This window comes from Uloborus diversus, chromosome 1 (assembly GCF_026930045.1).
Source record: "Uloborus diversus isolate 005 chromosome 1, Udiv.v.3.1, whole genome shotgun sequence".
Classification (NCBI taxonomy): Eukaryota; Metazoa; Arthropoda; class Arachnida; order Araneae; family Uloboridae; genus Uloborus; species Uloborus diversus.
The window spans coordinates 201,990,715-202,016,222 of record NC_072731.1 but is presented as its reverse complement, the minus strand read 5'-3'; the positions used below and the strand labels follow the sequence as shown (position 1 = coordinate 202,016,222).

Here is a 25,508-nt window from a genome sequence, read left to right as displayed (position 1 = left end):
TCAGCAATCTTGTTGATGTCAAAATCTTCATCACTCCAACGGTAAATTAGTTGGATTATACCGGTATATTCCGGCGGTAGATGCCTAATAACTTGGAAACCTTGAAAAAGCGAATCTAAACTATGGCCCGCGTCATACAATTTCTTCACTGCTAATTTAACTCTAGCTATAAACAGACCCATTTCTTCGTTATCTTTATAACGGATGTTACAGAATTCATCCAAAAGTTGTATAACTCTCGCTCGCGTTTTTGGTTCAAACTGAGCTTGCAGAATCTCCCATGCTTTCTTGCCATCTGCAGTGTCCTGAATGAGTGGTCTGAACTCAGGCTTTATAGCATAATAAAGTGTGGTGTAAGCGCGATCCTGCAACAGGAGGAATTCGCTACGCTCACAACTAGTTGCCTTTTCATCTAAAGCGACTACTTTCCCTTCAATAAATTTCCAACATCCTTTATCGAGAAGTAAGACTCTATTTTCCATCTGTCCCAGTTCTTTTTGCTGAGCAGTTCAAAACCTTCGGGGAGCAAAGCCATGGCTGTAAAGCAATGTTCAAAATTTCTAACTTAAACTTGAAAATCTTCATACTTTAAAAAGCTCATAAGATTTTTCAATCCTTACGGCCCCCGAAACCGATATATCTCTCAAAATGAAATAGTGCAACATGGGTACGGCCCATGACCCTCCTGTTGGAAAAATAATTCCTTTCCTGAACTTTCCCAACGTTCTAAACCCATGTAGCAGTTGTTTTTGAAAGAAAAACTAATTTTTTAAAACTCGTCGTTTATTTGAACACTCAATCATAACTATTTACAGGATAATAAAATAAAAACAGAATCGCTTAAAAACAAAAACGATCTCCATCTATCAACTTGATAGTCACCCTCACTCACTCATTCATTCCAAACACCACCTCCTTTCATCTCAATGCACGTGTCTTATGCACTTCGACTCGGACGTGCCGATCGCCAATTGGTGATGACGTCAATTGCGTCAGCCCGCACCCAGCCGACGTGCAAGAACGAATTTGCATGGGAATCGATAACTTTTCTGCCAATAGCCAACAAAATGCACCTTTCACTTATGCGCGATAAAATTTTTTCAAGTTTTAGTTAAATCACTTATTCACGCTTTGCTTATCGGAAGATCTGCACCCTTCTTGATGTCTCTTTTGGAATGCTTTCATACACCTTTATTCCAATGTTCAAAATGTTTCCAAGAACGCGTTTTTTTTTCGCACAAGTGTGCGATTAGGGGTGCAGTTAGTCTTGTGATTGACATCGAGAGGGGAGAACGGGTTACATGCGAAAAGGTTGACCTTCCTAAAAGTCGTGGTGAAGCAGAAAGCATTGACATAGCCTATCAAGAATCTTTTTTATTCTCACAAACTATGACACTGATCACGCGACAGTTTTTAGTTTTTGGGGGATTCGCTTACATACTCTACAGTGTATAAAAAATGACAAAACGTGCAACTTCAAATTTTACATTTTTATTAAATTAAATGCATAAATGGAAATTATGTGTGCATTTATTCATTAGTATCAGTAGTGTACTATTAGTATTACTATTAACTGTTGATAACTTACTGTATTTAAGCTTATTTTTGGGGTTTTTCACTTATGCACGAATTTCACTTCTGCGCGAAAATTTCGTTGTCCCCTTTGATCGCGTATAAGTGAGAGGTCACTGTATTTACTTTTGTGAGAACAATATTCAGGTTTAGTCTATCTGATATGTCATTAGATCAGACTTGACCACGAACTAATTGAAATAATAACTTAAAATTCTAATATTGCACCTTCTCCAGTTAAAATGCAACTTATTTTTTTAGTCATTAGAAACTGTAGTTGTTATTCAGAATATTTCTTATTTTTGTGACTATGCTCTGCTAGTTTTTACACGAGCGTTTTTTTAAGTAATTTCGAGTTGAAGGACAAAATTACTTTACTTTATCCTCCTTTATTACTTTTATAACCCTTGTTCTTGGCTTCTGTGCCACTTGACAACTTGTACTGATACAGCTCAGTACTGACTCAGTATCTACTGATGATGGTTCAGTGAAGTGCTGCGTTTTAGATGGTCACTATCAATCGTAACATGATCACAGAGCGGGCAGACCTCATCAACAGCCAAGCAGTAGAGGTAGACACCCAAAGGAAGTCCTGTTTGGTGGTTAGGTAAAAGGGCCCAACAACTTTGGCCCTCTGCAGGTGCCTCGTTATAGGTCCCACTGTGGTAAACGTTTTCCTTTGCTGTCCGAAATTCAGGTCTTTTGGAGCTGTGAGATAACTGTTATTTATATAGGTTGATATACTGATGTATTGATGATCATGTGCTTTGCTATGTTAAGTGTCTAGGGGACCTCGACTTGAGCAGACTCATCCCTTGCCTGGCCTTTTTGTCAAGCCCCAAGAACTAAAAAGGAACTGCCTTAAGAAAGAAAAAAATCTCAAAAGACAAATGTAATTGAAGTGTGGGCCTAGCTACATATATTTTAAAATAAGCTCAAATTTTCACATGCTTAACTATCTGAAAACATCCTTTGTTCAAAACATCACCTTCTGGACAGTCAAGCTTTTATTGTACTTAAATTAATCTATTTTGAATTTGATTTTCATCTTTTAGCTACTCATCCTCCCTGTATTGATGAGATGGGCCTGTACAGTGGACTTATCCATGATTTTCAGATACAAACTTCTAGCAATAGAAATCCATACTCTGATGGACAGTTTGTGCGCTTGAATTCTTTGCAAACAGAAGAGCATTCTGGGGCATGGGTGGCTGAACATTTGGATGAAAATCAGTATGTTCAGGTTTGTATTAGCACCCGTCTTTATTATTGTTCTTATTAATATGCAAAAATATTTTGTTTGTTTTTCTTTTGTCTTATGATATCCAGTAAAATTGTTGATCAAAGTCATTCAAATTGTTTTGATGGATGCATAGGTAACAGCACCAGTAACAGACATGCTTAAGACATCACTCTCAGGGTAACTCAATTTTCTGAGCTTATTAATGTATTTAGACTTTAAAAACTAGTTTTCTTTCATGCAACCACATCTCATCTAACGTTTGGCTGCTTCTGGATCCTCTGAATTAGTTAATTCTGGTTTTATTTGCTCGATTTCAAAAAAAAGATCTGACCCCCAGTAACAGATATCGACAATTCTGATGATACCTAGTAACAGATAGGATGAGTAATGGACAGAATTCCCTTTTTCTCTTCAAAATGTGCAAAAGTTATTTATTTTTAGATCTAAAATCTTATTAAATTCAAATGAACATGAAGACCAGCTGACCTGGTGGTATCTGTTCATAACCTTCCACCACTGCTTTGTAAATACCTACTGGCTCATAAAAATCACTTTGATAGCACTAAATGGTTGCACCGTAATTATGGGTGCAGAAACATCAGTTTTACCCGCCTAAAATTCTAATGATTTAAATCCAAACTTACGACTGTATGTAACTGGTGCCGTTATCCCAGCTAAAGTTGAAGTTCTAATAGCTATTGTTGTTAATTATTCATAGATTGTCTTTTAGTTGTTTGTGTGTTTTTTCCCTCAACTTAGATTTGGCTTAGAGAATAATTGCATTTTTTTATATTGTTCTAGATTGACTTTCTAGAACCACGTATATTGACTGGAGTTAAAACACAGGGTAGGGATATGGTACCTCAATGGGTCACAGCTTTCACTGTGAGCTACAGTCAAGATGGAGATACATGGATTCCCATTACAGATAGCCATGGTGTTAAAGTAAGCTTGATACATTTCGAAATTTATGATCAACTGTAAAACATTTTTGAAAGCTGTGATTTGAAAATAGCTGATGTGTGTGTGCTTGTAGTTACATCCTTTACCCTTGGATTGCTTAACCTTCAAAGAAAAGTATTACTCGCCGAAATGCCACAACTGTGGAGAACTATCTCGGAAAAAAATTCAATATCTTTATGCATTCTGTATTATAAACTAAAATAGTATTATAAAGTGCAGATTTTAATGAAATTACATGTGCTTCAAAGATATATGGAAACCTTTCTTCAATGTATACACAATTAGAGTTATTTATCAGTAATACTTGAAGTAGATGAAAGAAAAAATGGCTTATCCATTATTTATGAATTCAAAATTTGGTGGATAAAAAGTTATGCAGAGATAAATAATAAAAAAAAAATATATATAAAAATGAAATTATGAAAAGTAATGATTTTTTTTTTTTTTTTTTTGTAAAAAAAAAAAAAAAAAAAAAACACACACAAGGCATTCTTATTAGCGCAAAAAGAGTTCCAAATTTCAGAAATGCCATAGTTTAAAATTGTATGGCGAAAAAATACAATAAAAATCAGATAAATAAGATAAATAAATACCTTTGTGCTGAACAGTAAAGTAAGAAAAAGCGTCAAAAAAGCACAAATTCATGTATCTGCAGTAATCTGCAATTTGTGCTTTTTTGACGTTCTTACTTTACAATAAAAATTATTTAAAAAAATGTATGAATTAAAAGGAGAATTAACTGAAAGAAAGCTTTTAATTAAAACAGCCCCCATGAATAGTTTTTTTTTTGGGGGGGGGATCCAGAAGTTTTAATGTATAGGAATTTACACAAAGCAGTAAAAAATCATTTAAGGGGAAAACCGGTTAAGGATTTAAACTCCACAGAAATGATGTTAAGGCTTCAGTTATTAGATCGAAAATCTGAAAAGTTTCCAGTAAAAAGTTTAGGACGTAACAAATCAACTTTTTTGCAATTACAAAACCCACTTCAAGCCACTTCTAAAATGCTCATGTTTTAAAAGCCAAATTGTTTAAAAGTACTTTAAAAAAATTTGCAAGTACTTACCATATTTTCCCCAAGGAAAATTTATCCCAATCCCCATGGAAAATTATACTCCTAAATTTATTTTTGTTACTTCAGTCCAAGTGCAGTAATGCTTTTTTCTTTCTTTTTTTTTCATTTTGCTAGGTATTTTCTGGTAATTATGACAGCAGCACTGTTGCAATTACTTATTTCCCTCAAGCCATACGGGCTCGTTTTATTCGCATCAATCCTGTAAATTGGGAAAATTGGATTGCTATGCGTTTAGAAATATTAGGATGCCAAGGTAAGCAAATTTAACTGTAAAATGTGATTGTATTTAAATGATCATCTTTGAAATAATAATAAATTGAGAGTTATCTCGCATAAAAATTATGGATATTTTATTTATTTAGTTATATTTAATCATTATTTTTTTTAATAAGTTGATTTGTTGCAGAAAGCTATAATGTCGCAATTATCACAAACTTCATAGCAATAAATGTTTCAAAGAAAAATTCTGCAAAATTAATTTATTCTTTTTAGTGAAATTGTAAAAAAAAAAAGACTGCTTTAGTAACTTATTTGTTTTATAAGGAACAAGAATGAAGAATTATCATTTTATAAAATGTAAGAATGCCTGGACAGATTTTGAGTCAGGATTGTGAAGGGAGAGGGTGCTGTTTCATTGAGGTCTGGGAATCAGAAAGCAAGGAGAGATTATCAGAAGAGTCCCCTAGAATATTTTTTAAACTTTGGTTCCCCCCCCCCGAAACGAGTTTTATTCATTTTCGTATTTTAATTGCTCTTTCAGCAACCACTTCCACGAGGGAAAATAATTGTAAAAGAAAATAGTGCTATGTTTTGAAAAAACTTGGTGCATTTTCGATGTTTAAAGATATGATTTAGATTGAAATCTTTATAATCTTTCACATTCAACTCTTGCATGTTGAATACTTTTTTGTCATATTTTTATGTGCTTCTTTGATGCTATGCATTATGCATAAATTAGTTTTTTGCTGTAAATGTGCACCAATCTTTAAGGGTCTGCATTCAATTTATGATATTGTTTGTTATTTTCTAAATATTGCACATTGCAAAGGAAATTGCAAAAATACCTATAGATTTTTTTAAAATAAATGTTTTTACTTCTATTGGAGTGTTGTAATATCCATTGTAGTGAAGTTCCACATGTTTTATGCAGGCGGAAAAATATTGTACTATACATTTAGTACTTTTTAACTTTATTGTGTCTCCGTTTTACGTGTCCAGCAAAAAACACATTTTTAAAAATATTTTATCATCTTGTAAATCAATCTTTTCTTTTCACTTTTCAGAGGAGGTTAAAAATGAGGCTGGAACCACTCGAAAACCTCATGTTGTTCCAGGTAATTTTTTTATTTATTTTTCCATAACAGATATCTATAATAAGATCTATTTCTTTTGTACAAATATTTTATATGCAGTATTAAGTTTTGGAACTTTTCACAGTCCATTTACACATTATCTGATTAAATAAAATATCAACTAATCAATAAGTCTCTCATTCTTTGATCTGTAAAAAGCAAAAAGAATTTTTTCTGCACACAGAAAAGAAAATAAGCTTGGACTGAATTCAGAGTGTTGTGATTTTTTGTAGTTACCTGAACTAGAATAATAGTACAATGATGAGTTTTCTGCTGAGGCACATTGTACAGAAAGTTTAATAATTTAAGTTTAGTTTTTAAAATAATCCAGTAGTAATCGATATATTGCTTACATAAAATACAAGGACTGCAGTTTTGTGCTTTTTAGCACTCATCATCCCGGAATAGGAAGTAACTGAACTTCTTAAAGAAGCCAAGAGAGCCGAACTGGTAGCTAATGTAGAATTAGAACACCAGACGAGTGACCACAGCAATGTTGCGGTTCAACGCAAAGATTGAAGGCAAAGCTGGGTATTTTGCAGTAAGTTACTGCCCTAAGCCAGGGCTTAGGAAGAAATACATAAAATACACCACCAGCTCAGTTATTCCATCCGAGGACTGCAGTTTCATGCGTTTTAGCACTCATCAGCCCGGAATAGGAAGCAAGCATCCCATAATTTTAGGAGAATTTTGCCCTCCCATAACCTGCTTTACCATTTTGCACTTGTAAATCATGATACATTCCAAATTCCAAGTCAATGAGTGCCTTGATGGTCAATAAATTTCTCCCAACAGTCGTACCATGTCTAAGCAAATCCCGGCACCTCTGATGTCATCTCTAGAAGGTATATTAAAATCAAGTATAATTCCCGGTAGGAGTTTGAAATGGTATGAAGACATTTAAAAAAATACTGCAGGGAGCCCAAAAAAAAGGCAACAAGAGCACTCAAAAAGGCAGTAGGACACACAGAAAGGTCAACAGACATTAAAAAATGCTAAAATCATCTGTACCTCCTGAAGATATTTTTTTTAAATTGTTGTTTATTTCCTTGCTGTATTTCAAGGATGATGCATTTTTGACTAATATCCGTATTACAGCCTGGCTAAGTGTAATATTTTCAGTGGTTTCATAATTTTCAATTACTTTACAATTAAATGCATCTAGTCCATCAGTTGGAAACCAGCAGACTGTAGTCCAGGATTGGACCAAAAAGCGGTCAAAAATTGGAGCACCAAAATTATTTTGAAAGTATAACTTTCACAAAAAATTACTTTAAAATGTTCCTTCTGAAGATAATATCTTTATGCACCACCTTCTTTTTTTTCTAATATTTTCTAAGTTATTTACTGATTTGCACCATTACCTGGCTATTATGCAAGGTTCACATATGTGTAAGAAACTTTTAAAGAACAAATATCGCTCAAAACTAACGTCTGCCCACCTTGAGCACAATCTGATAACCTCACTTGACAAGTATCAAGACAGCAACTGTAATTTTTTCCCTTGATTTTTAAACACTAATATAACTATCTGTAGTATTTAATATTATCTTGTGAGAGAAAATAAAATTAAAGAAATTGTATGGCATGGCATATGATTTTTTTTTTCTTTGACCTCGATGAAAAGTTTTCGTAAGTACTTGGACCCCAGTTAAAATGACTTGCCAACCACTGATCTAGTACATTGTCATAAATCCCGTGTCTCATTGATCCCTAAAGATAATTAAATGCTAAAGTATAATCTCTTCATGTTCAGGTCCTAAAATTTTTAGTTAATTTACTGTGTTGTAAATTTTTAAAGTTCTTTAATAGATGTTTATTGTTTGACTTTCATATTCTTGATGTTCTGAAATATTTTAATTCAATTTTTCAACAATATTTTCCAGCCAAATGCATAGAGCCAATGGGATTTGAAAATCACCAGCTGCCTAATACTCTTATTACTGTATCTTCATCAGATGGAGATGAAAGTGGAGCTTCCAGAATCAGGTAAATGTTTTCTAAAATTGATACTCATGGTAATTTTCTACTAAAATTATGTAATCAGATTTTTGCTTATATATTACCATAAACATTACATTCCATAATAGCTTCCCCCCTCTTTTTCAATGAATGCTGGAGAAAAAGATATTTTATTGAACACTTATACAAGGTGATGGGGGGTGGTCCCGTGATGGACTGTCTTTCAGCTGTTTTTTGTTTTGAAGTTCACAAAGAAAAGAAAAAAAAGATCTACAATGATTTTAGGGTAAAGGTAGGGATTCGAGTGTCTACCCCAGAAATATTCCAGAATTGAAGACCAAAATATTTATTTGTAATCAACATGTGGCAAAGGAAATCTGACTTCAATTTAAAAGCAAAATTTTCAATAAAAGTAGTCAGCAATGAAAGCTGTTGAAAACAGAATTTTCATTCCAATGAGTTTTTTGTTTTTATATACTGTTTCAGGTAATAAAAAAAAAAAAAAAAAAAAAAAAAAAAAAAAAAAAAACATTGTTTTTCACAATAAAAGATTGGGAAACATTTAAATTTGCTTTCATGTGTGAGATTATAATTAAATCTGCAATATTTTTGTTGCATTGAAAAAAAAATCCTTTATATTTCCTTTATACCTCATTTGGAGTATTCTGTTCAGTTTTGGTGGCCTTATCTAGGGAAGAATATTTCTGTATTGGAAAGGGTTCAAAGAAGGGTAACTAGACTAATAAGGGGAATTTCAGATTTAGATTATAATACTAGACTTTTATTAGGCTTAATATGTATAGCCTGGAGCAAAGGAGAATCAGAGGGGACATGATTCAGTTGTTTAAGTTTATCAAAATAAGTGATGGTAATGGATTAAATTTTTGCATGGAAAGCAGGACGAGGGATCATTGTTTTTAGCTATTGGAATCTCAGGTTAACCTGGAAATTAAGAAAAACTACTATAGTCGAGTAATAGGCACTTGGAACAGCTTACTTGAAGAGGCAGTAATGAGCGAGGGGGTGAATAGCTTTAAGAGGACCATTGATCTTTATTGGGGACTAATAAATTGACGAGAACCAGCCTAGCTGAGCCCAAAACCCTGTGCTGCTTGTCACATTTGTATTTGTATATTTGAAAGAAATCTAAATCATAACTAACTTTAGTTTTGACAAGTTATTATTAGTATTATTGTTTTAGTTATTTTTTAAATTTTGTATTTATTGACTTATTATTATTATATTTATTTATTTATTTATTTATTTATGATACAGTTACTTTTGTAATACATTCTTTTTACTTCATTCATACAAACATTCATAAAAAAAATTAATTAATGCTGCAGTTAATTTTGTACCAAATCATTTAAGGTTAGAAAAAGAACAAACTAATTAATCTGAACTGCTTTTAAAAGAATAAAAATACTCTTGTCATACTTGGAGTGTAATAAGATGAAATGCTTTTGATGCAATGTTCTCACCTCCTTTTTTAGTGTAGATATGTGTCTTTGTTTCCTTTATGGATTACATTTGTAAGGAAAAAAAGAAAAACAAAAGCTTAAAGACAAAACTAATGATTTGCAATATGTTAATATATTTCTATGTTTGATTAGGCTGACACTACCATTTCCAAAAACGGAGATGATCTGAAAAATATTAAGGATTGTAATTTTTCAAAATAGGGAGAATGGTCTCTTGCATAGCCTTAAAACAACTATAGCTGGGGCAGACCTAATCTGGCAGGGTCATATTGCTATGATTAGGATCTATGTAGCCGTCACATTGCTGCCAGATTAGATTTGCCCCAGCTATAGTTGCTATGAATCTTTGACAATCTCAGCTTTACTTACTTTGATTTTTCATTTTATTGATATCTTAATAGAAAGTGTTTATCAATGTTCTCTTTTTAGAACACTTTTAATTGTTTCATGTGCATTCAGTTTTTTATAGCTTTAACCTTAGTCGTCATAGATAAAATTTTCTTTCACTTTTTCTATTCAGTTTTGACACTGATGACATTGCCGGTCTAAATATAAAGAATGTAGAAAAACTGTACATCAAAGAATGATGGTGCATTTTGCATTAGCAACTGAATTGATCAGGGAGTACCTAAAGGGTACTGAGCCCAATTTCTATAAAACCCATAGGACCTTGTTAGAAAAAAAATTAGTTGTGTAACTTTTCCAAATTCCTCTCAGTTTCAAACCAACACCTTGCACTGTGCCGTTCTATGACTGCTTTCGAAAAAAGTAGGATTAGGTATGTGATTATACAATAATAATGTTTCAGAAGAAAAAAAAATAACATAAAATAGCACTTTTTTGCAAGCAAAGAGAAAAAAGTGATGAAGTTTTTTGATACTTTGAATCATATAAAACAGTTAAGTTAGAAGTAATATTACGTAGAATGTGTTAGGTGTAATATTATATAGCAGAATCTTGTAAAGCTGAGTTTCAGCTCTTCAAGGCTTTTCTACATAATATCAAATATTATAATACACCTTTAATTAGATGTTAATCTGATGTTGAGGAAATGTAATTTTATAAAAAAAATATTTCTTTCTTTTTTAAAAATCTTTTAAGCTCATCAAATGAATCTGTATTTCCCTTTTTTTTTTAATCAAGGTTAAATACCCATAAAGAAGGTAATGCTCCTGGTGGTTGGGTACCTGCATCTTATGATTATCAACCTGTAGTTTTGATTGATTTTTATGGTAAAAGGAATCTTACTGGCATTTTAACACAAGGTAAGAAACTATTTTGGAAACATTTTATTGCTAATGGTGATATTGATTTAATGACATTTGAATAACAGCTCTTTTTTTTTTCAAACTTTACAGTGCCTCACATTATTGATAAATGCTCTCATAACTTTCAATAAAGAATATACATTTACAGGATGTCCGAAAAATCCTTGGCACATTTTAAAAAATCATAGAAAAGCAGCAAGTTGTCATATGAATATGCAGTTTGACCATAATACTTCACAGGTTCAAAAAATTTTTATGACGTTGTAAAGGAAAAGAAAAAAGTATCATTACATACATAATCACTGTATCGTCACAGAAAGAAAAACATTATGTGAGGTGTTTAATCATTTTATTTAAATAAAGAAATACCTTTCATTATCAGGGTTCAATGTGTGCACCATTGATTGCTTGAACCACATCTAAACCGGTACTGAAGTTCATCACATGTCCACAAAAGGCACACACATTGAACTATGGAAATGAAAGCTATTGCTTTTTGTTTAATGAAAAGATTGAACACTTCACGTAACGTTTGTTTTTCTTACTGTGACAATACAGCAATTACGTACAATGACACTTTTTTCTTTTTCGTATTTTATATTTTCTTATTTTCATATTTTCTCATTTCATATATATGTCATAAAAAATTCTTGAACTTGAGAAGCATTATGGTGCAAACCACATATTCATATGATTTTTTGTTGTTTTTCTATGAATTTTTATGATCTGTTAAAGACTTTGAGGACACCTTGTATAATGTTTATTCTCCCTGTGGAAATTCTGCTCTATTAAAATTATTTATCTACTAGAAAGTCGCCCGTCAAGGTATGACAGGTGAAAATTGCTTCTACTCTTCTACATTTGAATGAAGCAATTGCCTATTTGGTGATATTTTGATATTTCAGATTTTACATGGGCGGATTTATGGGGGGTCAGAGGGGGGCAATGCCCCCCCAGTTTTGGGAGGAGTTTATATAGTAACAATTTATCTTCCAAAATCTTATAACACAAAAAAAATCATGATTTTTTCTTTTTTGAATAAGAAATTAAAGTTTATTTTTCTTTTAAACTTAAAATAGCCGTTTCTTACAAAGTTTGAACAATACTGTACAAGCAGGCCCGTGTCCAGATTTTCATAAAGGGGGGGGTTTTAATCTTACCAGTAGGGGGGGGGGAGAATTCAACCCCCTTACAGCTTTTAGTTTTACGACAAATTGCCGATCCCAGTATGGCGTTTATTCATATGTAAGGACTGCTGTATTCTTGAAAGATACCTCTAGCTGTACAAGTTACCAAAGTATTCCTTCGTTTCACAGATTCGCTTTAATCAAACTTTGCTTGCTTCTTTTTAACTAATTCTGTTTACAATGTAGTATATTGCAATGAGTATTAAAAACTCTTCACAAATTCTTTTATAATGTAGAATGTATATCAGGTTGTTATGTTCTGAAATAATGCTTAATAAACTAAACAAGAAAGAGCTCTTTGCAGATGCAAATTACATAGCCAAGCACAATCACTAATGCATCTTCATAGATGTAACGTATGCCAAATTCACCATATGCTCCTTACAATAAGCAATATTCTTTCTTTGCATTGGTAGATCATTCAGCGGTTCGTCCGCCATACTTTTTCTGAAATATTACATCAGTTTGTAAGGCTTTAGAAGTTGTAAATCGCAAAAAACTTCAGAGAGAAAATTAAAATAAAATAAAAACGCTGAACTCAAACTTTCTCATTAAAGTAAACTTAAGTCTTTCTTCATTTTGCTTATTTTTTCCCCAAGGGAGGGGTTTAACCCCTAAAACCCTCCCCTTGAACACGGCGCTGTGTACAAGTGTATAATCTACTACTCAATTTCAGAGGCTGGAAAGTGCAAATTATTAATAGGTTCTAAAATACCTGAAAAGAATTGGCGCAGTATAGCCTACCAGGGCACTTGAGCCAAAAACCCAATCTAACCAACCAAACCTTGAAAATAATTAGACAAGTCTTTGAAACTCCTAAGCAAAGTGTGCTTCAATTTTATTTCTTATCAAGTATATAAATTAAGAATAGTTCAAATGGGTAGTATGTTACTCTCTTGATACCTATTCTCTAAATCTGTGCACCATTTCTTTTAAAGTATTAACTTGCATCACAAAGCACTTTTAAAGCGTAAAACTTAAAAAAAAATTATTTGCCTATTATTTCCAATTAACCCTTATAAGACTTCAAAATGCAGAATTTTATATCTATTTTAGATTATTTCCTCCGGGGGAGTAACCCCCGGGTCCCCTAAAACTGGAGATATTCTATATCCCACTTAAAAGGGAGCGCTGCGTTACTCTTTTCATACCAGCCCCCTCTCTTTTAAGGTCAATTTAAAAATGACAGCATGATTACACACAGTAATGAAAACGACACATAAAAAAGTAAAGAATGGCCTTACGCATCACAGAAAACAGCCAAAAACATGGGAGGTGGGAGGGCAATTAAAAATGTTTCTCCAAAAAAAAAAAATCCTGCCCCCCCCAGGAACTCAGTCCTAAATCCGCCTATGAGATTTTAACCCTAACTCCATTGGATTAACCCTAAACTCCAGTGGATAGCATTAATTTTCAACCACTTTTTTGATTCTTGATTCCCCTAAAATGACTGTCTTACTAGTAAAACAGTTAAGTTACCGTATCGAGTTCAGCCTTGTCACAATAAAGCCTTTCCCTGCATGTCAAACATTGCCAAAAAATATTATCAACTTATCATGCCGTGGCTCCAGTTTCATTGTTGAAACTTGCGGGTTGCTCGATCATCGGTTATTATTTATATGAGGATGTTTCTTTTTTTTACTGGATGTGTTGTATATTTTCTGTGCTCAGTAAATTTGATGAGTACTTGTGCGCTTAAGTAAAATTTGTACTTATGTAAAAACCTTCTAACACTAAGATGAAAAACATTAGCCACGGTTCCGGGGCCATCTTTTTAATTTGGCACCTAAACTTTACCCCCAACTTGGTCACTAAAAAGTTTTTATTAATAAGTTAAATAAACATTATTTAGATAGCATTGACTCTGTAAAATTTGCAATTGAAAATTCTTATTTGTGAAGAAAATTTCATTTATATTATTTTCTTATATCAATTGTATTGTTTTGAAGAATCATAAAATGAGTAGAATGGGCTTACATATTTAAATTTTTAAACATATTTAAAGGTTAGACTTGCATAAAGCAAAATGTTGCATTTGAAGCCTTACAAATTGAAAAATGTAACAGAAAAAATATTGAGTTGTTTCTATTTTAAGAAAATGACACTCACTATCATTACTTCAATTCTGGAAGGCAGTTAATGGAAATAACATTATTAGCTTATTAGCAATAAAACAGATGTGTACTTCAAAACAAAACGTATAAAAAGTATTACCATAACTTAAATTATTAGCAATTCATGGCTTAACTGTTTTCTAATGATCTAGTTCTATATAATCTTAATTTCAGTCTATTCTAATTAGAGCTTTAAAAATTATTGTGAACCTAGTGCAATACTTTCTAGTTTATGCTGCATTTTGAAATAATTTGTAACTTATGCTCAAATTTAAAGAGTATGTTTGGTATTTAAGCTAACAGTATTTGTTTGTCAATTTTAAAGGTAGAGAAGATAAAGACATGTGGATTATGAGCTATAAAGTGATGTATAGTCTAGATAATATAAATTGGGAGTATGCTACTGATATGGAAACTGATAATATTGTAAGTAAATGTTTTTGATTTATTATGTATGACCTTTATAAAAGACCCCCAACCCGAGCCTTGTACCTGAAGCTTTATCAAAAGCTATTAATTCTGTTTATCAAACAACAAAATGAACAGTATTCTTTTCTGTAGGTTTTTAGTGGAAATAGAGACCGGAACTCCATTGTTCTTCGGTTATTCAGCTCAATGATTCAAGCTCGGTACTTGAAAATTATTATCTTGGATTGGCATAATTTACCTGCAATGCGCATGGAGATTTGGGGTTGCTTTATTCCATACCGTAAGTATAATTATCAATTGATTTCTATTTAGGTGTGCTGAGTTATTTGCTATAAATAAACCTAATGCCCTTAATCTTTGTACCTTCTGACATTTAAACTGAAAGTGTGATTTGTTTAAACTTTGTGGTCCATTTAAAAAGAAAAAAAAAGTTTTTTCCTCCTTGTAAATCCAAAGAGATTATAAAATGTAATTGAAGAGTATTATAAGTATTCTAGGATCGTATTTAGAAATGCCATTTTAAGTTTACCAAAATTATATAGCAACTTAAACACATGTTGGACACTACCCGACACAGGACCCCAACAACAAATTTTTAGTGTTGGACTGAGTGTGACGTTGCACAAAGGCTTAAACCCACTTTCTTTTACATGCGTATACCAATAGTTCAGTTATGACATGCAGATACTACAGTTTCACTCTTATCAAAGAGCATTAGTCAGAAACAGTTATAAGCAAGCTGATTGCATCTTGTTGAAGCTATCACCTTCAGGCCAATAGCTAAAATTATTTTAGCTCACCAGCTGAAGTATTCAAGCATGGTGTGGTTGATTTCGTAAAGTTAAGGTTAAAGCTTGGTTAATAAGTTGTATGTTAATGTCCTTAGCCAGGGTTAAGGCATAATTATGAGAGATTCTGCTTAGAGTAGTAACTTATGTACAGTTTATTTTAAAAGTTTCTTTTATTATTTTCTGCAGTGCTGTTTGCAAAAATAACCCAAAACCATTAGCACTTAATGAGATGGTTTGGCAGATTTTTCATCAGGCTCTGATATGCTTGTATATCAGAGCCTAAAGAGCAAGCTAGTTCATAGGAGCTCAGCTGCTGTACTTATTTTTAGTATGATGTGAATTTATTTACCGTGGGGACTGGGGAGTGGGAATTTAATGTTTTTCTAAATTTAATGTGCTTTTTACTGAAACTCTATTTCCTATGGGAAGGAGAGCACAATTTTTATTTTGTTCAAATCATAACATTTATTTTTATCTGATTTTCCTTTACAGGCACTTTAATAAAATTAAGAAGCAATCTTTGGGGGTCGGTGAGCAGAAGAGGGAGGGGGGAGAACCCCTTACTTAAGTACAAATAAACTCACAAAAATGTATCACTTTCACTAGTTTGAGCTGGATGCAAATAATGTAGTCAAATTTTGTTACAGCAGATACCAATAAAAGAAGTGCGTGTTTAATGAAATATTCAGTCCTGTTTTAGTTGTCATTACATTGCTTGAATTCCAGTACTTGAAAATTTTTGTTATGAGAAAAGCATTTGCGGTCCCTTGAAGTTCGTTATAACAGGATTTCACTCTGCTATTCTCTTGAGAAAGATGTCATGATAGGAAATAAAAAGTCACTTGCATTTTGTTTCAGGGTTAGTGAAAAAAATAATTTTAAGGGAAAATAACAGTTGAATTAATTAATCTATAACTTATATATGATACTATTTACATTATTATTGCAAAAACTATACTATTTACAAAAATATAAAATTTTTGTTCCAATAAATGAATTTTTGACACATAAATGCAACTTTTATCAGAATACGTAACGATTGTCTTTTAATATAATTAGTGTAATCTTTACTAATAATAAAGCTGAAAGTATCTCTGTCCGAATCTCTCTGTCTCTCAGGATCTCTCTCTGTCCGGATCTTTGTCTGTCTGTCAGAATCTCTGTGAGGTGCATAGCGCCTAGACCGTCCGGCTGATTTTCATGAAATTTGGCACCAAGTTGGTAGCATGTGCACCTCAAAGCGATTTTTCGAAAATTCGATGTGTTTTTTTTTCTATTCCAATTTTAAGAACAAAATTATCATAAGATGGACGAGTAAATTACAACATTATTATAACATGGAACCGTGACATAGGCACAAGCCAATTGGCGAGAAAATTCACCATACATTATTTGTAAATATACAGGCAAACCAAAAGACCTTTTAATTTTCTGTTACAGGCAAAGCCGTGCGGGTACCACTAGTGAATAATAAATGTTTTTAATGTATATAAATACAATATTTAATAAACCAGTTGCCTAATAAATTTATGCATAATTTATTTTTCTTTTTACAGCCACAGTAGAAGTCCCCCCCACCAGTTTTTGCTACAACTACAGGTTAGTTTTCACACATATAACCTTTTTTTTTTCATTAAAATTGTTATACATAATTTCTTACTATTACAAGTTTACTACATCTGTGAAAAATGTTTTTCATGTAATTAAATTGCTGTTATAAATATTAGACATGATAGTAAAGCTAAATATTATTCTCGTTTTTTTAATAACTAATAATCCATTTTAAAAATAAGTTTTAAAGACTTTTATTTATTTATTCTGTACTTGAGGTATGTAATTAAAGTTTGTCTGCATTGTAGAGCCATGCGTCGAGAACAGCCCATGGATTAGTTTATCGGATCCTGCAATGTCAACTTTTGGTGACAAAGAACTCATTAAAGAAATACTGTCTGCTGCAGGCACATGCAGCAACCCTTTCGAAATTGAATGTCGAACTGTGGCAACTCGAACAGACTATACTCAAACTGGTCAGCTAGTGAGCTGTGATCTCACTCATGGTTTGATCTGTGAGAATAAGCTTCAGTCCTCTTCTTTGTGCTACAACTATGAAGTCCGAATTAAATGCTGGACGTGTGGTAAGGATGGATATCTTACATGTAAAGAAACTTTCTTAGTCCTTTATTTTTACGTACTACAGAAACTGGAACTGTACTGAAATTTTGGTGAAATGCTGAAACAAAGAACAAATTTGAATAAAATGTGTACCTTGATGTAAACTGAGGGGCAAAGTATGTGATAGTATAATAACCCAGACTTTAATCTGCTGTTTTCCTTTTTCAAATTTAAGAAAATTTTAGCTGACAAATGTAAGTTCCAAAATTAAACTAACTGCGCTTGGAATCCTTGATCTTTTCATTAGTTTTATTCTAGCTGAATTTCTAACCAAAACTGCTTCAACGTAAATTTTGTAGTTTAAGTTGGTACAAGAAAATTATCTTAACCCTTAACAAGGGAGGTGCGGTCTCACAGCCCGCTCAAAAGTTCTTCCGATGACTCCTATTTCATTTTCAGTCCGATTGAATGGTTTTTCCCAATAGCTTTTTGTTTTGTGACCTTGAACATCCCATTTGCTTATCAGTAACTTTAGGCAAGTGCATCCAGTTTAATTTAATTGTATTCTTTACAAGCGATCTGTGAGACTGCACCTCCACTTCAGTGTTACAATTTTCGGCTGTAGTAGACATGGCTCTTAACGCTATAACCACAGATATAAGTTCATTTATCTTTTATGCGTTATGCGGAAGAGATGCAAAATATTCTAGGTGAGGTTGAGAAATGTTTGAAACGTTCACCAAAATTACACAATAATATTCTAGGTGCAATGATGGCTGAATTATTCCTCCAAATACGACACAAAATGCTAATAGTTAAAGGGTTGTCAAAATTTTCCTGTAACGTGATATAATCAATTTTCTGGTACTAAAATGTTCTGTATATATTAAAGAACTAAAATGAAATCATTAATAAATAATATATTCATTTTTATAACGAGTAGTTAGTTATTTACTGCAGCATATGATTTTCTCGGAAAATCTTAAAACTCTAGCAAAATTTTCTCGGAAAAGGTATATTTCGATTCAAAACTTAAAAATATTTTTTCCTCATGCTAATAAAATTTCAAAGAACATCTAAGGAAAATTACGGGAATGTATCTTAATTACACGAGTTTTAAAAAATTGGTAAATAGAGCGGTCTCTGACAGGGGTGCCCATCCCCCCCAAGTTCAATGGCGCAAATTCCCCCCCCCCCCAATTTTTCCTCAACTCTCCCCCCCCCCCTTTTTTTTTTTGTTTTTAGCTCTTTTTTTATTTTATTTATTTGTTTTAAATAATTTTTATTTATTTTTTCTTTTTAATATATGTTTTATTTATTTATTCTTTTAAATATTTTTTATTTATTTATGTATTTAATTATTTTTAATAATTATTATTATTTTATTAGAAAATTTCTGTGCTGTGCCAATGGCAACAAACTAAATAAATGAAATAAAAATAAACAGAATAAAAAGAAATAAATTTTAATTTAAATTAAAAATAAATCAATAAATACATAAATAAAGAGCAATTTTAAAAATCCCCCCAAAAATTTTGATGGCGCAACTTGCGCCATAATCCCCCTTTGTGGGCACCCCTGGTCTCTGAGACCTCACGTCCCCTGTTGGGTCACAGTTTTTCTCCTCCCCTGTTACGGGTTAACATTTATTTGAACAGAGAGTGATAATTATCAGTGTTACTATAGTTTCTGTATGCAGTTTCTGTTTGTTATTTTTCACTTAATGTGGTGTAAAGAAATAAAAGGAAATATAAGGTTTTGGAGGTAAAGTATTGTAAGGGGTGAAAAGAGGCCCAAAATATATATAACAGCTGTTGAATGAAGCCTTCATCCTTTTTCAGCTGAAGAGTAGGTACAGAGCAAAGAAGTTCATAGTATAGTATTAATATGATTGTTGAACTATAAGTACATACATGGGGGGTATATATCAGTTTTATCAATAGATTACACTACGACGTGTTTTTTTTTTAACCTTTATTTTCCATTTTTCCATGAAATCGCCAAGAAAAATTTTTTTGAGTAAAATTTGGATGGTTTTAAATGTTGTTCTGGAAATATTCTGGAATTTTGGTAGCCAGATCAGTATATACACTTAAGAAACACCGCCAGATCAGTCATTCCATCTGAGGACTGCAGTTTTGTGCTATTTAGCACTCATCAGCAGAGAATAGTATATATATACTGTTATATGTATAGTACTGTTATACTGTACTGTTTAGAACTATACTGTTCAGAAATTCGTGTCTGCCATTTTTATCGCTAGCTTTAAAAATGTGACTGCAAAAATATAATTGTTGCATTACACATGCTCTTTTATGCAGGTATTCCAACTACTGCTCCAATTAGTCTCTGCCCTGAAGTTCCAAATCTCATGAAAGATTATTGTCCTCAAGCCTGTCCTGAAGACTATGCTTGTGATGGCTCCAAATGTGTCCCTCATGTTGATTGTCCTTGCTTTAATGACGGAAAGACATTCAATGTAAGTCAAATGTTATTAATTTAATTTTCTGGTTGATTTCTTAACGTTTTGCAGACATATATTACTGTTGAGTGCGTAAAAATATTACAGCTTTACAAATAACTTTAAGCCTTTGTTATTTAAATTATTTTTTTGTGTATATATTCAAAATACAGAGCTGCTTGTGTGACTAAGTCTTTAAAATTCCCTCAAACTACCCAATTGGTCAATAAGATTAATTCATTGATTAATTACTTAATGTATTTATTTTTTATCATTATGAAAGCACAAGAATATATGTCTGAAGATATTTAATTTTTCCACAAATTTAACTTTCCCTAAAAATAAGTCAAACTTGCTTGTAAAAATAATGAAAGGGTTGATAATAACAACAAATTAATGTGAAGAATTTGAAGTGGAACAATACTCAATATACTCGATGGCTTTTGATGTGCAGAAAAGCTTGAAAGAATGACGATGTGCTTTCGGCCATGTAATGTCTTTGAAAATAATGATGCAAAAAAAAGGGACTTTCAGACAGTTCAAAGCAAACTAACCACTGTACATTGGAACATACTTACCCCTGTACATAAAAACAAACAAGAAGACATTTTCATGATTTTTTTTACAAATTGTTTTTTTGTTTACGAGCACTTGAGTATAATCAGTAAATGCTGCGGTCTGTTTCGCCACAACATACTAATTTGTAGTTTAGTTACTAATAATTAAACTATCCTCTCACTTAAATAACTGATAAAAGCCAATCGTGCATTTTCATTGTATACAAGATTTTCATCGATGTACGTAGTGGGATTGATGACATAAGCTACAAGTAAAATATTAAAGTATGAATACATTGGTTATATTGATTGTTTATGCTTTTCTTTTTCTGCATATAGTTTTTCTTTTTAATGATTTCTTTATATTTTATGGTATAACTTGTAAAATATTATGATTCATCATAGTGTTCTTTTTATATGATATTTAAAATGAAAAAGCAATCTGAATAGATATACTGAAAGTTCTGCAAAACTATAACTTTTAAAGCATAGAGAATTGCCTGGCTGCAATCCCAAATTGAAAAAATAGCTTTTTAAGTTATCTATATTGCATTTTTGAAAAAAATATTCATATTAATTAAAAGGTTACTTTTTTCATAGGCATCAAATATAATAATCACCAATGAATGCCATCGTTGTGAGTGCATCTTAGGAGGTTATTCAACTTGTGAACCTATAAAGTGTCCAAATTGTTTACCAGTGAGTATGAATTCCTTTTGAGCTGACTTTGTTTCATGTTTCAAGTGCTATAACTGAACATATTGCGCTAGAGGAAGTTGTTTTTTATGATTATTTTGGTGTCTCAGAGCACTTTAGAAGAAAATTGTCTTGCTAGTGAAAATATAAAAGCATCTTGATTGTACTTTCATATTGAATAGAGAACCAGGAAAACTCAATCATCTTATCAAACAACCCAGATGGTTAAATAACCTTTTACAGTTATTAACACGTTCTCATTGTTAAAGCCTCAACTTGATCACCAGGATTGGAACTCGGGGACCTTTTAGTTTTAAACACCTAGGCTGCAAATCAGATCATTTTACAATTTAAAAAGGCTAGATATTTTCATAATAAGTCCAAACAGTTCCTTTGTCTGTAGATTCTATAATTTACTTTTAGATTGGAGATGTTAAAAGTGCAGTTTATTATAATATTATACAGGTTATGCAAAAAGATTGGTGATGTACTGAGGAGCATAGAAATAGAGATAAATAGAAGCTAACGCTTTTTAGAGTCCTTGGTATGAAACACTTTCTTTATTGCTTCTCATTTTAACCATTGCAGGCAATTGAGATCTTTCACTTATGTACATAATATATGACAAAGCTAACAATGGTTTGAAAAATGCCTACAAAACACACTTACCAGTCATATGTCTATCGTCTTACATATTATTTTTTCAAATGAGACAGTGAGAAGCAAAGGGATGTTAGACAAAATTAAAAATTGGGGATAACTGGTATAAATGGTAGGTGAACTCTCCTCTGTCTTGGGGAAAGAGATAGTACTAGTAGCCCTGGTAGGTGCTGTTATACAGCATGATTTATAAAAGCTTTTCAATGAAAGCCAACCTAGGACCTTATTTTTAAACAGGTTTTACTAAAAACTTGAAAATACACTTGCATCCCTTTGCTTCTCACTGCCTCTAGTGTTTTTTTTTGGGGGGGGGGGGAATGCCGTAAATTCCTTAATACTTTGTCTTGCTTCGTAAGAAAGGCATCATTTTCAAGATTTTCTTCACCGCTTTTGGCAAAAAACCGAGAGACAGTTCACATTTTTACTGTTTTATCAAAAAACACAATTTATTTTGTTTTTTTATTACACAGCAGTTTAATGTATAGCTTCTTGAAGTAGAGGCTCATTAGTTGAGTATGTTAGAGCGTCATGCTAATAATGCAAAGGTTGTGAGTTCGAATCCCCTTGGACCAAAAAATATTGTTTTAATGACGTATTTTTCCTCAGAAAAATTCTGACCCTAGTTTCCATTAATTTATAATCTACACTCATTGCAGGGTTCTGAACTACAGTTCCACTGTTGCTAAATTTAGGAAACAAAGCACAAATTTTAATATGGTGAATTGCGGAATAACTTATGAAAATATTTTAACAGAATAGAGACATTGATTTCAATTTATTTTGCCAACTATTGCTTTAGTGCATAGCATCCTGAGATGGAGACCCATTATATCGGTTGGGAAGAGCATCATGCTTATACACGAAAGTTCTTTGATCAATCCTTCCACAAGCCAGAAAATACAGTTTGTAATGGCTAAACTCCTGCTGACAAAGGCAAATGTTTTGCATGGGTCAGCTAGTTAGCTTTTTTATTTTAGTTGTGTTCAGCTATTACTGGAAAATTGGCTTAACAGACATTGACTTAATATCTTTGTTTCTGCATTTACTTGTGCTACCTTTCTTAGGGCCAAAAATTGCAAATGGATGATCATTGCAACTGTAACTGTGTAAGCTGTGCTGAAGGAACCATTCTTTGTCCAAGCAATGGCATCTGCATTAAAGAGGAGCAGTGGTGTGATGGTATAAAAGATTGTGCTGATGATGAAACAGATTGTCCTACAAGTAAAAAATTTATTGTTTGAATAATTACTACAACTTTTATAAGGAGTGTTTATATTTCAATTCTATGAAGTACTATATTTAGCTAGCACTTATACTTGAGACATGATATCAAAATTTCTTTATGGATAGCAGGTATTGTAGCTGTCCTAATTCTTCTGACAAAAGACTATTTGAATTGGTTTTTGACGTTTTGTTTTCATATTTCTGGTTTTTAAAAGACTATTTATTTATTTTATTATTATTGCATGGCTTTCTCTTTTCTCCTTTAATTATTATGAAACTATCCAGTCATAGAATAAACTTAGGAATGATATATAAGTGCATTAAAAATAAATCTTTAATAAATCAAATATGTACTTTGCTGGAAATTGTTTTCTTAATAACATCTCAATATTCTGCAGATTGCTAACTTTTGATGTAATTTGAAGATTAGCATAAAATTATTATAACATTATTATGTTTATTTTTGTTTTAGGGAAAATATTAAACATTAAATGTGTTAGTACTTCATTGTTTAATTTTGCATATGTTTTTAAAAATGTACCATCAACTAAGGTAACTGGTCTTTTTTCTTTCTTTTTTTTTTGAGTAACATTTACCGAACTAATGAAAAGTCGAGCAGTACAATATAGACAATCACTTCTCATTAGTTGGGCCAATGTTACCAACAGAATCCAAAGTTACCCCAATTGATGGTACATGAAACTGAAAGTTTGTAGTTCTACACTTGCGACGTAACTATATGCAAAGTTAAGTTTTTTCCCGTTTTGAAAATGCCTCGAAACCTCTCATTTCAATGTTTGGAAAGATGTCTTTGAAATTGTATTCATTTATACTTGTATAAACTCTTGCTCTATACATTTTTTTTATAGCTCCAACTGTTTCAACATTGTCTCCTACGACTACAGAACATCCTGCTATTTGTAATGCAGAATATGAACTTGGTATGTCATTTTAAAATTTCTACTTTTGACTAGAATCAAAAAATGATTTTGCTTTGAAAATCATTTATTTATTAATTTTCAATATTATTGGATTGCCCATTTTGTTTTTAATCTTCCTGTTAGTATATTTTATGTTTTTGTGCTCATGGAAAAAATTTCAGTGCAAAAAATAGAACAGCTTTAACAGCAACTAAATTTGACGGTGCAATGTAGTGTTTCTTTTCTGTACCAGATAATTGTTTCCTTTATTATAACTTTTCACTCTCTGTATTTATTTGTAGTATCTCAATGTATTAGAAAACCCTAGCTAACTGAGTTAATTTAAATGCACACTAGTACTTTAATCATGCAGTGAGCTATTACATCCTTAGTTACATTTCAATTCATTCTTTTTCATGCTATTTTTATTCTTCTTTGTCTAATATATTATGGCAACAGCTAGTTATTTTTCATCAGGACCAAATGTATTTAATTCTCATTTTAGAGCAAACCCTTCGTATCCATACCTTTTTTTAATGCATTTTTAGGCAAACATGCTTAGTTAAAAATGTATTTCGTTTTGATTAGATTGAGATGCTACTAAAAAAAAATAATAACAGCAATGATAACAATAATCATAATAATAAATTCTTCAATCTTATATATATTTTTTAAACAAGTTTTCATTCCCAACTCTTATTAAAAACGTTATTAAGTGCTGTTGCATCAAATACAAATACAAATACAAAAGTGACGACCAGCAACAGGCTCTGGGCCCAGCTAGACTGGTCCTAGTCAATTTATAATCCCCAGTGAAGATCAATGGCCCTTTTAAAACTATCTACTCCCTTGCTCATTACCACCTCTTCCGGTAAACTGTTCCAAGGTTCCACTACCCTGCTATAATAATAATTTTTCCTAATATCCATGTTAGCCTGAGATTTAAATAGCTTAAAACAATGACCCCTTGTCCTGTTTTCAGTGCTAAACTTTAGCCCCGTAACATCTTTCATTTTAATAAATTTAGACAACTGAATCATGTCCCCTCGGTCTCTTCTTTGCTCAAGACTGTACATTTTTAACTTTCTAAGCCTGGAATCATAATCTAAGTGAGAAAGTCCATTTATTAGCCTTGTAGCTCGCCTTTGAACCCTTTCCAATACATTAATGTCTTTCTTAAGATAAGGAGACCAAAACTGAACAGCATACTCCAAATGAGGTCTTACCAAACTTCTATATAAGGGCAGAAGAACTTCTTTAGATTTGTTTGAAATAGATCTATTGATAAACCCAAGCATCTTATTGGCCTTGTTACTAGCAATGCTGCACTGTTGGCTGAACTTTAAATCCTGACTTATTAAGACCCCCAGATCAGTAACTTTGTCTGCCTGACTAATGACTGAACCTTGCAAATAATAACTTGTACACTTATTTCCATGCC

General features: G+C 32.2%; 1 protein-coding gene across 1 annotated transcript in view; it reads left to right on the top strand.

The window, feature by feature from the left end:
* The window catches only part of LOC129218171 (hemocytin-like), a 123,144-nt gene that overhangs the window by 42,885 nt on the left and 54,751 nt on the right, over positions 1–25,508 (top strand). Inside the window, exons 19-32 of the mRNA XM_054852388.1 lie at positions 2,628–2,815; positions 3,617–3,760; positions 4,968–5,106; positions 6,137–6,187; positions 8,092–8,194; positions 10,792–10,913; positions 14,543–14,643; positions 14,779–14,926; positions 16,994–17,017; positions 17,297–17,572; positions 19,871–20,028; positions 21,168–21,266; positions 22,988–23,144; positions 24,017–24,088. Coding sequence (XP_054708363.1) covers positions 2,628–2,815; positions 3,617–3,760; positions 4,968–5,106; positions 6,137–6,187; positions 8,092–8,194; positions 10,792–10,913; positions 14,543–14,643; positions 14,779–14,926; positions 16,994–17,017; positions 17,297–17,572; positions 19,871–20,028; positions 21,168–21,266; positions 22,988–23,144; positions 24,017–24,088 — 1,782 coding nt within the window. The remainder of the gene's footprint in view (positions 1–2,627; positions 2,816–3,616; positions 3,761–4,967; positions 5,107–6,136; positions 6,188–8,091; positions 8,195–10,791; positions 10,914–14,542; positions 14,644–14,778; positions 14,927–16,993; positions 17,018–17,296; positions 17,573–19,870; positions 20,029–21,167; positions 21,267–22,987; positions 23,145–24,016; positions 24,089–25,508) is intronic.